The sequence below is a fragment of the Herpailurus yagouaroundi genome, unplaced genomic scaffold, assembly GCF_014898765.1.
Source record: "Herpailurus yagouaroundi ecotype Mexico unplaced genomic scaffold, PumYag 355, whole genome shotgun sequence".
NCBI classification, from domain to species: domain Eukaryota; kingdom Metazoa; phylum Chordata; class Mammalia; order Carnivora; family Felidae; genus Herpailurus; species Herpailurus yagouaroundi.
The window spans coordinates 1,487,111-1,503,571 of record NW_024412572.1 but is presented as its reverse complement, the minus strand read 5'-3'; the positions used below and the strand labels follow the sequence as shown (position 1 = coordinate 1,503,571).

At 49.4% G+C, this 16,461-nt stretch overlaps 1 protein-coding gene across 2 annotated transcripts; it reads right to left on the bottom strand.

Moving 5' to 3' along the window:
- Position 1: 1 nt before the first annotated feature.
- On the bottom strand, positions 2–13,286 carry C1RL (complement C1r subcomponent like). 2 transcript variants are annotated; one of them, XM_040462645.1, is made up of 6 exons: positions 13,130–13,286; positions 12,418–12,646; positions 6,037–6,226; positions 4,213–4,326; positions 4,001–4,075; positions 2–1,048 (listed from the first exon to the last, which is right to left on the bottom strand). In XM_040462645.1, the coding sequence occupies exons 1-6, from the start codon at positions 13,210–13,212 to the stop codon at positions 276–278; spliced, it is 1,464 nt and encodes a 487-aa protein (XP_040318579.1). In that variant the 5' UTR covers positions 13,213–13,286; the 3' UTR covers positions 2–275. The 2 variants fall into 2 exon arrangements, with proteins under 2 accessions (XP_040318579.1, XP_040318580.1); XM_040462646.1 differs by lacking the exon at positions 6,037–6,226 and having other exon boundaries at positions 12,408–12,646.
- Between the last annotated feature and the right edge of the window lie 3,175 nt (positions 13,287–16,461).

Genomic DNA, 16,461 nt, shown 5'->3' with positions numbered 1-16,461 from the left:
GCCCAGAAGATGAAGTTTAAAGGCAACCGGCTGAGATGTACAGGGATTCCTTGGGCGGAGCACAAACTCGCAAACTGGAAGGAAGGGAGAGGATGAGGAGGAGGGGGCCTCGGGAAGGAGGAGGAGTTCTGTCGCATGAGGGATAGGGCAGCAGGAGCTCGAATAGAGATTCTCTGCCCCCATCCCCGTCCCCGAGCCCAGTCCGAGCTCCCAGCCCTCTCCTTTCGGGGTGGGGGCCTCCAGAGTTGAGGGTCACTGCTCAAGCGCCCCCAGGGTCAGTCCTTCCCCCCCATCACTCCTTTGATCCAGTCCAGGTAGTTGAGCACTTTGGTGTAGAAGCCATAGCCCTTGCCGCACCCGACGCCCCAGGATACGATGCCCGTGGCCACCCAGTGATGGGCGCGCTCATCCCATACCACGTAGACGCCACCACTGTCCCCCTGGCAGACGCTCTGGTGCCTCATCTCATCCCCAGCGCAGAACATGTTGTCCGAAAACACCTCAGACCTCTGCTTCTCTTGGAGCCAGGCCTGGCAGGCCGCCCTCGGGGCGACGGGAAGCCTGGAGTACTTCAGCTCGGTGGTTAACCAGCCCCTCTCCACGCCGAACCCACTGACATAGCCCAACACGCCGCTGCGGTAGAGGGTCTCACTGTCGGGCAGACAGACCGGGAGGAGGCTGGGCCCGAGGGGGACGCTGTGTTGGAGCTCCAGGAGGGCAATGTCCCCGTTGAAGTCGTGGGACTCGTTCTGGCGGTAGTCGGGGTGCACGACCACACGGCGCACAGGGTGACTTCCCAGCCGCAGCATCTCGTCTAGGCTTGTGTGGCCCAGGAAGACATCCACCCTCCGGTTCTTCCAGGGAAAGACGCTGTCCTTGGGATAGATGGTGTGGGCGGCGGTGAGGATCCACCTGTCGCCCAGCAGGGCCCCCCCTCCACGGCCGTAGATACTGGTGAAAGCTTGCCAGGGGAAGTTGCCCAACTTGGCTTTGGAGGAACCGAGGGCCTCCTGGTTCTGGGCGATGGGGGTGAGTGGCCGGCCACAGACTGGAAGAGAAGAGGGGTACGGGTGACATCAGCAGCTGCATCAGGATACATTTGTTGAACGGGGCGCCTGGGTGGCTCAGTGGGTTAAGCCGTCTGACTTCAGCTCAGGTCAGGATCTCACTGTTCGTGAGTTCGAGCCCCATGTTGGGCTCTGTGCTGACAGCTCAGAGCTTGGAGCCTGTTTCGGATTCTGTGTCTCCCTCTCTCTGCCCCTCCCCTGCTCATGCTCTGTCTCTCTCTGTCTCTCAAAAAATAAATAAACGTTAAAAAAAAAAAAGATACACTTGTGAAAGACCTGCTTCTGTGAAGTGCTCTCTCTCCTGTCTCCACAGATACTTACAAAAAAAAAAAAAAAAATCACTCTTGGGGTGATGAGCATCCCAGTCTTGATTTTGGCTCAGGTCATGATCCCAGAGTCATGGGATTGAGCCCCGTGTCGGGCTCCACGCTCAGTGTGGAACCTGTGTAGGATTCTCTCTCTCCCTCTGCCCCTCTCCCCTGGTCTCTCTCTCTCAAAAAAATATCACTTATTTATTTTACCTGAATAATGGGATTAAAGGGGCACCTGGGTGGCTCAGTCGGTTAAGCGTCTGACTTCGGCTCAGGTCATGATCTCGCAGTTCGTGAGTTCAAGCCCCGCGTCGGGCTCTGTGCTGACAGCTCAGAACCTGGAGCCTGTTTCAGATTCTGTGTCTCCCTCTCTCTCTCTGACCCTCCCCCATTCATGCTCTGTCGCTCTCTGTCTCAAAAATAAATAAACGCTAAAAAAAAATAAAATAAAAAAATAATGGGATTAAAAATTTTAATTCCAGTGTAATTACTTTCACGTGTACAATATAGTGATCCAACAACTCTACACATTACTCAGTGCTCATCAGGGTGAACTGTACTCTTGATCCCCTTCACTGCTTTCACCCATTCCTCAGCTATTTTTTAAAAAAAATTTTAAAAATATAATTTATTGTCAAATTGGTTTCCATACAACACCCAGTGCTTTTCCCAACAAGTCCCTCAGCTATTTTAAAGCCACTTCTCTAGACTCTTGGTGGGGCCAGCCTGAGCACAATCATGCAGCAAGCCGAGGTTGTCCTCAGCGTCTGTTGTCTTTGTTTTCTGTGCCCTTCCTTCATTTTTTTATTTTATTTTTTTTTCAGTTTTTTTTTTGTAATTTTTATTTATTTATTTTCAACATAATACTTAATTATATATATTTTTAATTTACATCCAAATTAGTTAGCATATTCTTCTTTCATTTTTAAAAAAATTTTTATGTTTATTTAGTTTTTGAGAGAGTGCAAGCGGGGAAAGGGGAAAGAGAGAGGGACGCACGGAGTCCGATGCAGGCTCCAGGCTCTGAGCTGTCACAGCACAGAGCCTGATGTGGGACTCCAACTCACGAACTGTGAGATCATGACCTGAACCAAAATCGGATCCTTAACCGACTGAACCAGCCAGGCGTCCCGACCTTCCTTCATTTTTAACATCTTCCACTACTACCGGCCCTCCCACCCACCCCCCAAAACAGTGCTCAGGCTGGCCCGAGAGCCTTCTGAGGGTCAGGAGTGGTACCTGAGAAGTTTGTTCCGACAGGGTTAGAAAGGCAATGCTTTGGACTCAAAAAAGTGGGTTTCAAAAACGGTGAACTTGAACCCTTGTATTTGCTGGTGGGCGTGTAAAATGAGGCAGCCACAGCAGAACACGGTCTGGCAAGTCCTCAGAAAGTTAAACATACAAGTATGATGGGACCTAGCAATTCCACTCACAGGGATAGACCCAAGGGAACAGAAAGCATATGTTCACACAGAAACGTGCCCACGAAGGCTCATAGCAGCACGATCCATAAAGGGCAAAATGTGGAAACAGCCCAAATGTCTTTCACGTGATGCATGGGTGAGCAAAAGGCAGGGCATCCCCACGACAACGGACTCCCATTCAGCCACCAAGAGGAATGGAATCCCGATACCTGTTCCCACATGGGTGACCCTTGAAAACGTGACGCTAAGTAAAAGAAGCCAGACGCAAAAGGCCACATACTGTAGGATTCCCATTATAGAAAACGTTCAGAACAGGCAAATCCATGGAGACAGAGAGTAGATTAGTGGTTGCCACGGGACGGGGAAGGGTAGATGGAGGTACGGGGTTTCCTTTTGGGGTGATGGAAATGTTCTGGAACTAGTGGGAATGGTGGCACGAGCTTGCAAGCGTATTAAAAATGATTGCATTGGAAATTTTTAAACGATGAAGGTGGTGAATCTTATGTTACATAAGTTGTATCTTAATAAAGAATCTTTTGAAAAAAATGGTGGACTTTCTGGCACTGTGACATCTAGGTAGGGAGATATTTTGGGGACAGAGAGCCTGTCTATGTATGCTTCAAGCAGACCATCCCAAGAGACAGGTGTCCCTTATTTCCACTCTGCGGACCTCTCTTCTCCTGTACTGTCCCATTTGATGAACTTCCTTCCTGCTTTTCCTTTCTCAGTTATCTCTTTTGTTGTTGTCGTTAATTTTGTTTAATGTTTTCTTTATTTTTGAGAGAGAGAGAGAGAGAGAGAGTCAGAGCATGAGTCGGGGAGGGGCAGACAGAGAGGGAGACACAGCATCTGAAGCAGGCTCCAGGCTCTGCGCTGTCCGCACAGAGCCTGACACGGGGCTCGAACCCACGAGCCATGAGATCAGGACCTGAGCCGAAGTCGAACGCCCAGCTGACTGAGCCACACGGCCACCCCTCCTTTCTCAGTTATCTCTTGATCCTGAAGAAAAAGAGACAAGATCCTTGCCTCTCCTTCTCTGGGCCCTCCTGGTTCCCCTTTCCCCCTGTACTTCTGCCTTTATCTCTCCCTTTCTACCCCAAGGCTTAAACCTCCGTGTCCTGCTCCCACAGGCCCCATGTGCAGCTGAGACTTCTTTGGGAAGTGGCCACCGGAGGGGCGCTGGCAGGTCACTACTCACCAGGTTCACAGCGAGGAAGCTCCTCCCTATCCTGTGTCTCCTTCCAGAGGCCCTGGGTTGTGCAGGGGAGTGCCCCTGAGGAGTGGAAAGACAGGAGGCAAAGAAACAGGCTCAGACTTGGGAGGTGGGGGTGGCGGGCGCCCAGAAGGCCTCAGGCCTCTTGGTGGGAGTGAGGCAAGTAGGAGCCAGTTCCCCAGCAGGCGGGGGCTTACCTGCCGGCACTGCCTGATAGTAGGGCTCCTGGCAGTGGTTCTGGATCTTGGAGGGGTTGTCTTCAGCTATGCTGATGGCCTCAGAGCCCCCACTGGGCCGACTGTGGTTCACCCCTGTAGGAAAACAGTGGTCGTAAGGACCTAGAGCTGGCAACCCCGGGACCGATTCTGACCCACGGCCATATTTTAGTCTGACTTGCACAATCTTTTGTTTAGAACAACCGAAATGGGGCGCCTGGGTGGCTCCGTCGGTTGAGTGTCCGACTTCGGCTCAGGTCACGATCTCGCGGTCCGTGAGTTCGAGCCCCGCGTCGGGCTCTGTGCTGACAGCTCAGAGCCTGGAGCCTGCTTCGGATTCTGCGTCTCCCCCTGTCTGCCCCTCCCGCTCCCCGATCGTGGTCTATGTGTCTCTCTCAAAAAGAAATGAACATAAACAATGATAAATTTTGAAAATAACCATGATAAATAGGGTATAGGGAAACCGGTAGTTTCAGACATGGCTGGTCAGTATATAGGAGCAAGACTTCTTGGGAGGGAAATTTAGCAACACCAAGATTTAAATTGCAAGCGTTTTTTTTCACCTAACATGTACACTTCTAAGAATTCACCTTCATACACGTGCTCAAGGTGTATAAACAAGGAAGGATACCCTTAGCAGCAATGTTTGTGGCAGCAAAGTATCAGTGGAGGGCTGGTTAAATCCATTGCATGCATCAATCAAAGGAATATTGTGTGGTCATTCAAAAGAATTAGGCAATGCTAACCACATGTACATGGGATGATCTTTAAGACATATTATTGTGTGAAAAATACTACATTTAAGACGTTTCATCAGGGGCACCTGGGTGGCGCAGTCGGTTAAGCGTCCGACTTCGGCCAGGTCACGATCTCGCGGTCCGTGAGTTCGAGCCCCGCGTCGGGCTCTGGGCTGATGGCTCAGGGCCTGGAGCCTGTTTCCGATTCTGTGTCTCCCTCTCTCTCTGCCCCTCCCCCGTTCATGCTCTGTCTCTCTCTGTCCCAAAAATAAATAAAAAACGTTGAAAAAAAATTTTTTTTAAATAAAAAAAAAAAAAAGACGTTTCATCAGGCAATCCTTTCCTTCCCTATAAGAATATGTATAATTGAATGGCATAGATGTCTTTGGAAAGATACCAGGAAGTGGACAACAGGGTTGTTTCTGGACAGGGTAGCCAGGGACTAAGGGCCAGAGATCAGAGGAAGACTTACTTCTTATATTATTACCGTATTACATTATTTTTATTCACCATATTATGTTATTTAAAAAAATTACCATGTGCTAGCAGTATCTTTCCAAAAAAATCCGAGTTACCATTTGAAAATCCAGAATTTCACTTAAAAATCTGGAATTTTGGGGGTGGCTGGGTGACTCAGTCGGTTAAGCGTCCGACTTTGGCTCGGGTCACGACCTCACAATTTGTGAGTTTGAGCCCCACGTCAGGCTCTGTGCTGACAGCTCGGAGCCTGGAGCTTGCTTCAGATTCTGTGTCTCCTCCTGTCTCTGCCCCTCCCCTGCTCGTGCTCTGTCTCTCTCTGTCTCTCCATAATAAATAAACATTTTTTAAAAATCTGGAATTTTTGGCTTCGTTTGAAGGATGAGATGATCTGTATGCATTTGGCCTAGAAGTCTGCATGGAAAGGAGTGCTGGAACCGAGCAGCGGCTGCTCTTTGAATTGGGGCACAGGTGGGGCCGGGAGGGATCACTGGTCCCTGCCTCAGTAGTCACTCAAGCTTCCACATGTCACTTCAGGATACTAGGGGCCATGGCTGTGGGCAGAGGCTGCACCCCCGGGACAGACACTCACCCACAGCTTGGTAGAGGGCCAGGAAGCCCCTGTGGAGGCCAGTAGTCCTGTCCTGAGAGGAGGCGGGTGCTCGGAAAGTCAGCCGCAATCGATTCCCTGGGGACACAAACTCCCTCTGACCAGGGGGGCTGCCCAGCGGGGAGCCCTGCTGCCCACAGAACCGGTTCGGATCCATCCCACTGGCTGTGATCTGGAAGGGGAGGGTGGGCAGGCAGGTGTGGGGTGAATCTGCACCACAGGGTCACGTCCTGGGCGTAGATTCTAGAAGGTCTGCCCACCTCTGGGGCCCAGAAGCTGTCCCTCGGGGAGATTTCCTCAAGTAGCTTTCTGTTGCATTACTGACGCCCAGGTTTCTTTCATCCATGACCAGATACCTCGCACATTTCTTTCGCCTACCATAATTACCTCAAAGCCCACCATAGTCACCTCCTTTCAAGAAGCTCCTTGGGAACCCCAGGGTTTCTCCAAACAGTCCACTGGATTCTCAATTCTAAGAAGGCAGGAATTACATCTATTTTGCTCACCACTGACTCTCTGACGCTCCAAATGGTACATAGAGCGCCACAGCCTTGAATCAACAAATATACAGATGTAAGTCCTTCCCATCCCGCCTCCTCCACTCCCATCACCTTCCAGTTCGAGTAACTTCCTAGGACCAACGTCTGTGAGGCAAAGACCCTTTGCAAAGACTGAGCCCCTTGGGTTCCTCGCCTTCCTGTTCTTCTTCTTTTGAAATGTTCCTCCGCCTATACTCCATAAACTTAACTGTGGCCACTGACACGGTGTGAAATCTATGGACACGGTGTGTGTACATGGGCTATTGTTGCTTAATATGTTCTTTGAGCAGGCTGTCTCTGTTTCTGCCCCTTCTGGCTGCCTCCCCCCGGCTCAAATCCCTTCCTGTGGGTTCCCCAATCCAAGGAAGGGCACCTTGGAAGGAGTCCTCCCCGCCCATGCTTCGTGCCTAATCTCTGTTCTGGGTGCACCGCTCACTGGTCAGCTCATTTGATTTCTGAACCTTCATGTTGACATACATACTCTGGGTTCTTGCTAGCTCTCTGCTTCCTCATTCTCTCCGAATCTCGAATTCCCTCAAGACCCCATCCAGCCCGTCTCTTCATGGTCACAGCAGCTGGGTGGAAGTTGGCACAAAGAAAAATTTTGTCCCAATGCTTTTGCTTCCTTAGAACATCAACAAAACTAATCTCCCTATTTCAGAGAACTACCTCTTGGGGAAGAAGCATTTTACCCTAGAAAACGGTCCTTTACTGATATACTTGGTTGTTAAATGCTCCAGTTTTGTTCTTCCCCTACCTTACGAGCTGTTGGCTAACTAAAGTCACTTAAGAGTCTAACTAGCAACGTAGAATGAACACCCGGCTGCGAGTCATCAGACTTGTGTTAAATTCCAGACTTTGCCCCGACTTCCTGTGTGACATGGCGGGGGGGAGGGGTGTTTTCTTAACTACCCCAGCTCTCAGTTTCCTCCTATAAAGCGAGACCTCCTATAAAATGGCCTGTAAGGCCTCTTCTAGCCAGGACAACATCACGCCCTACGATAGCTGTCAGCATCTGCACGCGGAGCCACCTGCTCGTTCAAAATTCATTTTGTTGTATGTTCTACAGAGGCTTGGGTTCCACTCATTCTTTCGTTTAGTCCTTTATTTATTTTTTAAAGGTTATTTATTTACTTTGAAAGAAAGAACATGAGCTGGGGAGGGACAGAGAGAGGAAGAGAGAGAGAATCCCAAGCAGGCTCCACGCTGACAGCGTGGAGCCCGATGAGGGACTCGGTCTCATGAACCGTGAGATCATGACCTGAGCTGAAATCTAGAGTTGGACGCTCAACCGAGCCACCCAGGTGCCCCTCATTTATTCCTTTAATAAAAAGTTATTGGCTATGTTCTATGTGCTAGGCAATAGAACACCATGCTAGGTGTTGGGGGGGGGTATAGATACAAACACACAGTTCTGCTACCGAGGAGCCCACAGGCTGGCTGAGTACACCAACAAGTAAAAACGGAACTGAACTACAGGGTGTTGAATTCTGCATTTGAGGTGTCTGTGTGCTTTGCTCCAGACGCAGAGAGGAGGGAAGAGTCCTATTCCTGAGCTTAAAGTCCCTCATTGACAAGGGAAGAGTCAGGCCAAGATCACAACTGTCCGTGACTGAGAAGAGCAGGGCTCACGGTAGGTGCTCAACGGACAAAGGCTGAATTGAAGAAAGTATAGTCCCGACTGCCAGTTAAATCTGAAGCACTACACACACGCATTTATCTCCTCTCCCACCTCAAATCCCACCGACGTGACAGCAAAGGGATAAAATGGTATTACGCGAGCAAGGACAAAAAAGAGAGAGGACGACGTGACAGCGGATGAGAGCTGTCCACACTTTGGAAGATAGAATGGAGATGGACCATGGCAATGAGTCTGCAAGGATAGAAGCCAACACAGAGCGGGCAGATTCTCATCACACAACCCAGGGAGGTTCCAGAAACTGGGGTAACCAGGAGCCCCTGAGGATGAGGACGAAGGAAGGGCTGATGGAAAGCCTACGTGGGGAGACCTCAGAACTCTGGATCCCTTTGCCCACCCTGTGCATCCGGGCAACTCCTCTGGCTCATCCTGGCAGATGACCTGAGCGTGAGCCAGACAGCCTGGACTTGGGGTCCGCCAGCACACTTGACGGAGGAGGTGAGAACCACGACTGAGAGCAGAGGGATTAGGTGGAAGTCCACGTGTCAAACAATGAGATTCCCTTCTCTGCTTGTTTGCCAGAATGTCAGCAACCCTGAGCAGGAGGCCAGAGGATTCTGATCTGAGGTCGGCTGTCCCCAAGGAAAATACTTCTGCGAGCTAATATCTGGGAGGCGCCCAATAGCACAAAGAGGTCACCGTGTTGATAACTCTATTTCCGAACCTGTCACTGCACAAGTTTTAGCTACCCACACAGAGAATCCAGTGCCAGCCAAGTATTTCACCCTTAAATATGAATGGACAGCCAAGGATTATCAGACATTATAGGATGGTTTCGAACACAAAAAACAGAGACCAAAACAAGTGAACAATAAAAGGGAACTTGGGTGGAGCAGAGATAATACGAGGAACAGAAGAAACCTTTAAAAATAATCCCCGTAGAGGGAAAGGAGTAGATATGGCCTCAATGAGACAAGAACAGTATTCTATAAAAAGGCACGTTTTGAAGAATGACCTTTTAGACGTGAAAAAATATGTTAGCAGAAAAAAATTGATTAAAATGTTATTTAAAATGAAGAGATCTCCCAGAAAGTGGAACAAAAAAGAAAAAGAGACGGAAAACAGAACAGAATGGATTAACAAAACGAGAGAATCAGTCCAGAATCTACAACAACTCAATCACAGGAGTTCCAGAAAGAGAAAATACAGAAAGCAGACATCTGGAACTTATTTAACAAATAATACATGACTGGTGGGTGGGGAGATAGGTGATGGGGGTTAAGGAGGGCACTTGTCGTGATGAGCACAGGGTGTTGTATGTTGAGTGTTGAATCACTATATTGTACACCTGAAACTAATATTACAATGCATGTTGACTGGAATTTAAGTAAAAACTTTAAAAAATGATTAAGTGATGGAGAAGAAAAGTACAGCATAAGGAATGTAATCAATAATCAATAATATTATAATAACATTGTATGGTGACAGATGGTGACTACACTTATTGGGGTAAGCACCGAGCAATGTACAGAATTGTGTATTCAATATTTTGTACAATTGAAACTAAGATAACATTGTATGACAACTATACTTCAGTAAAAAAAAAAAAAAAAACCAAAAAACCAAGAACATTCCCAGAATTGAAGGATTAGATTTAAAAAGTCTCTACGTTAGAGGGCGCCTGGGTAGCTCAGACAAGTATCCGACTTCAGCTCAGGTCATGATCTCATGGTTTGTGAGTTCGAGCTCCGCATTAGGCTCTGTGCTGACAGCTCAGAGCCTGGAGCCTCCTTTGGATTCTGTGTCTCCCTTTTCTCTGCCCCTCCCTCGTTCATACTCTGTCTCTGTCTCTCTCTCAAAAATAAATAAACATTTAAAAAGGAAAAAAAAGTCCCTACATTAGGGGTGTCTGGGTGGCTCAGTCGGTTAAGTGACTGACTCTTGATTTTGGCTCAGGTCATGAACTCACGGTTGTGAGATCAAGTCCTGCATTGGGCTCCGTGTTGGGTTCCATGCTGGGCATGAAGCCTGCTTAAGGTTCTCTCTGTCCCTCTGCCCTTTCCCGCCACCCCTGAAACTAACTAAATAAATAAAGTGAACAAACACAAATAAAAATAATAAAAAGTCTCTAGGTTAAAAAAACCCTGTACAATGAGTAGAAAAAGACTCATATCAAGGCTCATCAGAATGAAAATTTAGAAAATTGGCTATAAGGAAAATGTTCCAAAAGTTCTGGAGAGAAAGAACTAAGGACCAGGAATCATAATTGTACCAGCCTAACAACACTAGAGCAAGTAGACAGTATCATCCAAATTCTGAGGGGAAATGACTTCCAACCCAGCAAGCAACCCAAATCAATTGTCCATCAATGGTGAGGGTAGAGCTGGGACATTCAGGGTATGTACGATCCTTTACAAGTTATTTTCTCTTGCTCTTTCTGGAGCAGAATGTTCTCCCCCCAAATGCGGTACCATACCAAGAAGAGAATGATACGGGATTCAGTTCCAACACAGGACACGTAAAGGAAATGCCCAGAAGGAAGGGTAGGGAACTCCCAGATTGCCTGAGGCTCTAGACAGCAGGGGACTCAGACTGAGGAGATAAATCACCAAGAGCTCTTCAGGGGGATGTCACCAGTACAAAGGAGGACTAGAGATTGAGATGTGTGGTTGATTGTGTCGATTATATAGAGAGGATATTTACTGTCCTGGCTAAGAGTCTGGGGAGATTAGTTACAGACAGAACTAAAAATCAAATCAAAAACAAACAGAAAACCCCTAAAAGTCCATGTGGTTACCGACTCCTGGGAGACCCAAAAGTTGGAGAAACAAGGACATAGAATTATGGTACACCATATGCTCAGAAGTGAATATTTTAATTGTTTTAATGTTTTCTTTATTTTTGAGAGAGAGAGAGAGAGAGAGAGAGAGAGAGAGTTAGAGCAGGAGCAGGGGAGGGGCAGAGAGAGAGGGAGACACAGAATCTGAAGCAGGCTCCAGGCTCCGAGATGTCAGCACAGAGCCCTACGTGGGGCTCAAACTCATGAACTATGAGATCATGACCTGAGCTGAAGTCGGATGCTTAACTGACTGAGCCACCCAGGCATCCCTGAAGTGAATGTTTTAAAGTCAAGAGAATGCAAATAATGAGTACAGAGTTAACTAGAAATGCTAATGGTGGTTGACAGGGATGGATGACGGGGGTGGGGACATGTGGAAGGTCTAAGAGAGGTAAATAGAGTCCTCATCTTCTATAGATATTAAGTGATCAGATGCAAAAAAGTAACATAATAAGCATGCTATTTATACATATGGGCGTAAATGCCAGACGGAGCAGCTACATGAACTGTAGGTGCTTCCCGGGGAGGGGCAGTGGGGCTGGGAAGAAGGCTGGAGACGCTGTTTCCCTGATCAGCCTTGGACTATACTCATTTTTAAAAAGAACTATGGGGGCGCCTGGGTGGCGCAGTCGGTTAAGCGACCGGCTTCAGCCAGGTCACGATCTCGCGGTCCGTGAGTTCGAGCCCCGCGTCAGGCTCTGGGCTGATGGCTCGGAGCCTGGAGCCTGTTTCCGATTCTATGTCTCCCTCTCTCTGCCCCTCCCCTGTTCATGCTCTGTCTCTCTCTGTCCCAAAAATAAATAAACGTTGAAAAAAAAAATTAAAAAAAAAAAAAAAAGAACTATGTGCACGGTATTATTTCGATAGGAATAAAATTTAACCCAAGAGACAAGATAAGGGGCCGTTTCTAGAGTGTTCTTATTCTGCAACTTGAACCGTCACCTGGTCTTTTGTGATTATTTACGCCCAGCCTCCTGATCTGACAGAGCCTCCGCTCCACCAATACTCGATGGATCTTTAACGACTGCTATGTGAGTCCCCGCTCTTTTACTCCAGGGTTTGGCAGTACTTGTGTGTCCCTCTGTACGACTTCCAAAGGCAGGGAAGTCTTTTTTGCTCTTTTGCTCTGTGGGGCCCACACGGTAACGCGGGCAGGGACAGGGTCGCTGGTTGAAGGCTGTGCCCTGGGGCAGATCCTGGCCTCCCAGGTAAGCTGCCTGAGCCCCTGACTTGGACTCGTCAGCCATCTTTTGCCATTCAGGGCACAGCCACATCCCCCTGCCTCTGGGCTCCAGGCCAGGAGCCTTCCTCCCCAGAGTCCCTCCAGGACCCCCACCACAGCTCACTGTGACAGAGTCCTGCCCGCAGTCCCGGGACGGCTCCAGGTCAAAGTCCTGGAAGACAAGTCTCACGGCGAAGCCCTCTGGAGCCTCGATGTCACTGCTGTTCTCTTGGCCTTTGACATATGGCTCTGGATACCCGGGGGATGTCAGCTGCTGGGGTAGCTGCTGGGCCAAGAGCACGGAGCCCTGTGTGGGGCAAGCCTGGAGGACTCCCCAGAGGAGTAGCCACCACCTGTGCGTGGGTGAGAGCAACATGTGGCCACAGAGCTGTGGCCTCAGTCCTTGGGGCCCCGGCACCTGCTGGCCACTCCCTCATCGTCCCTCCTCACCCTGAGCCTCCTAGCCAGCCTGAGCTTGGACTGTGAGTTTTCTACCATTGCTCATCTCCCTGGCGAGTCTCAATCAAAGTAGGGGGCTGCTCCCTGCTTCAGCAAATTTCACCGCCCCCGGGCCCCCCCCCCCCCCGGGATCTGAGGGAGCAATGGTGGTAGGAGGGAGGGACATTTCAATATGTTAGATGTTAGTTTCCTGGCTCGGACAGGAAGGCTGGGGAAGGCTGCTAGAGGCTACAGGCAAATTCCAGCTCCCTGGGCATTAATTGGCTGTGTGTGTGTGTGTGTGTGTGTGTGTGTGTGTGTGTCCCTGGGTCTACCTCCCCCTCCCCCGCCCCAGGGCCACTTCCCTTTCTTCCAGGCCTCTTCAAGGGCACACTCACATCTTGCCTTGGCAGCTTGTGGAGTGGGGGCTTCTCCAGAGGTAATTTCCCCACTCTGAGACCAGGCATCTGGAACTGGACATCTGGGAGGCTTGGCCCACGCCGGGGAACAGGAGGTGGGGCTGGGGAAGGCCTTGTGGGGGAGGAGGGAGAAGTTACTGGAAATGAGTTAAGTAATTCGCTGCAGTTCTTTTTTCAATTCTCTGAGTTGCGCGCCACCTGCTGTCTGATTCGGGAATAGTTTGCCCACCAGGATTTAGAGGAAAGACCTCTCCAAAACCACATTTGCCCTCAGAAGACAGCGGGGGCTGGGGAAGGTGCTGACTCTTGAGTCTTGTGTACTACTTAAAACTAATTTTTGCCTCATGCATGTATCACACGGTAGGGTCGCTCCCTCTGAGTTAGGGCTGTCACCTTTAATGGCCATATGTCTCCCTGCCTGATTTTTCCACTCATTTATGTTACCAGACTGCGTCTTGTAGAAATGAAAGTTTGTGACCCATGAACTGGAGCTACTCCTTCCTCCTCTCTCCTCATCCAGGATGGGTGGGGGCACTTGCTGAGGTTGTCTTTTGAATTCTGCCCACAACCCCTGGGAGCTGCTTGTCCAGTGGGGTCATGCTGGGGCAGGTCTGGGGTCAGGCCCAGACTCACGCTTCTTTCGACAGACGCCAGAGGCCATGGCTGGCGGCAGAGCCCGCCCTCCCTGCGCCTCCAGGAGGGACACTCACCCATGGCTTGGTGGGGGGCGGGAGGCCCTTGTGGAGGCCAATGTTCCTGTCCTCAAAGGAGGCAGGTATGTGGACGGCCAGTATGCGGAGGACACAACTCCCTCTGACCAGGGAGGGCTGCCCAGTGGAGAGCCCTGCCGCCCTCAAAAACAGCTCAGAGCAGCCCCGCTGTGATCCCAAAGCGGAGGGGTTGGGGGGTGGCAGGCAGATGTGGGGTGAATCTGCAGCACCGGCACAGGGTCCCGTGCTGGGCGTGGACTCCAGCCCCGTGGAGGGCACACCTCTGTGTGTGTGTGCCCCGTCTAGGCACGCCCGCACACTTCTGGGGCTCAGAGTTATAACTAACATGATGCTTTTGTCAAATAGTTGGACTTACCCTTTCCCCTCCATTCTGCTAGCCGCAAAGGCTGCCGTATGCCGAGAATGGTTCCTCACCCACTCCAGTGCTCTTGGTCCACTCTGCTTTCCAGACGCTCTCCAGAAACCCTTAGGGACACTCCCAAGCCGTGCACTGGGCCAGCTACTAGCTCCATTAAGGCAGGGACTGTGGCTACTTGGCTCACCGTCCCTGATGGCTAACACGCCGCCTACCCGTGCGCTTGAAACTTGACTCTGTGGGTAGAAGGTCCCTTAGCCAGCTTCTTCTCTCCCCGTTCCACATTAACCCTCAAATTCCCCTTCTTCCAGCCCCACTATCACCTTGCCAAGTGCTTTTCTGCTACCAGTCTTGGGGACCTGACTTTTCCTGCTTCTCCTTCTTTTGCAGGATACTTCCCTTACCCCACACAGGCAACAAAACACACAGGGCTGTAACACAGCCATCTAGTAAGCGAGTGAGAAAAATCTAAAGGTACAAAACATACTAAAAATGGTATACCTCTGTGATATTTTGTAATCCTGTGATAGCAACAAGCAGCTCCTTCCAGGCTCTCCCTGGGTCATCCCACATGACCAGGCTCCTTCTCGAGCGCCATCCCTCTGGGCTACCCTCTCTCCTGGAGCATCCCTCTGCCACCTTCAGTCCAAGGGGGAGCTTGGGAGGCAATCCCTCTCACCCCCATTTCAGAAGGAACGTCTACTCCGGGCCCACGCACACCACTCAGGTCCCTGGTCATGTGTTCTCCTTCTCGTTACTTCTTCCTTCATTTGTCCCTCGCCCCCACTGCTTTCCTCCCTTTCTCTAGGCCTTTGATCCTCCTCCCCCAACCAAGCTTTAGCTCTGACAGCTTCCTCTCCTCTGAGCCTCACATCACCCCACCTTTCTGGGGAGCCTCTGACTTGCGAAGGCAACTAACTTCCTATTGAACTTGGGAAGCTGTATTGCTCCCAAGTAATAGGGGTGCAGTGGAGATGGTGCCCCCAAATATCATGGTCAGAGCATTTGTCTTCCTTATATCACCCCCAGGGAAGGGGTGCTGTGGGCCGCAAATTCCAAATCCCCTCAAGTTAATTGAACTTGGGGTTAAGCTGCTTCCCCCTGTTTCTTTTTCCACCTCTTCCCACAAGGCTGATTCCTATCTTTACTGGGCAAGGATTCTTCTTGTTATTTCAAGGGGTCACGGACCCTTGGGGCACCTGGGTGGCTCAGTTGATTAAGCATCCTGTTCTTGATTTCAGCTCAGGTCATGATCTCACAGTTTGTGGGATTGAGCCCCGTGTCGGGCTCCATGCTAACAGTGCAGAGCCTGCTTGGGATTCTCTGTCTCCCCCATTCTCTTTGCCCTTCCCTTGCTTGTGTTCTCTTTCAAAATAAATAAATAAAATTAAAAAAACATCATCACAGATCTTTAAAAAAAGTTTTTTTAAAGCTTATTTATTTTGAGAGAGACAGAGAGAACATGAGTGGAGAGGCTCAGAGAGAGAGAGAGAGGTAGAGAGAGAGAGAATCGCACACCGTCAGTACAGAGCCCAACTTGGAGCTCGAACCCAAGAACTGCAACGTCATGACCTGAGCCGAAATCATGAGTCAGATGCTCAACCAGCTGAGCCACCCAGGTGCTTGTCAAATTGTCACAGACTCTAAAACTCTTTGAAAAAGAAATTGAAACAGAGAAATGGGATTTTACCTTTATACTTGAAAGGACAAGAGAGTCCCAAAGGTCTAACAAACAAACAAACAAACAAACAAACAAACATCAATCTCACAAGTATTTATGCCTTTGAAAACCGAAGAGGTTAATTTAAATATTGTTTTCAGAGTAATAAGTTATCAACGGCCAACCAGAGTTGCAGACTTTCAAGATTTATAGATTACATTGTATTGGTCATATAGCAATCATCGCTGATAGCTGAATGTCTTAAAGATTCCTTTGCACAAATTACACTTCCAAAGATGATATAAATATAACATAGAACAGGATTGCATGTTTTCACACCAGTGGGACTGAATGTTCTTGATTTACCACCTTATCAGAATCAACTGTATGAGGCAGAATTGTGTCTGATTTTCTGCAACTCTAGGATAAGAGGGAATATAGTCTCCTCATCTTGTCGAGATTTATTTTGTTAGTATTTGTGGGGCTTGCTTTTTAAAACCAGGCACCAGAATTTCATTTTAGGGTATTTAGAGGGTAAAAAAGGCAGGCCTGAGAAGCTTAAAAT

Bases quoted from the DNA above. Each gene is read 5' to 3' on its own strand.
- C1RL (XM_040462645.1), bottom strand. From the start codon at position 13,212: ATGTCCAGTTCCAGATGCCTGGTCTCAGAGTGGGGAAATTACCTCTGG. The intron at 12,647-13,129 runs GTGAGTGTGCCC...ACCCACGCACAG, and splicing joins ACAAGCTGCCAAGGCAAGAT to GTGGTGGCTACTCCTCTGGG. The intron at 1,049-4,000 runs GTGAGTAGTGAC...CTTCTCTTCCAG, and splicing joins GCTTCCTCGCTGTGAACCTG to TCTGTGGCCGGCCACTCACC.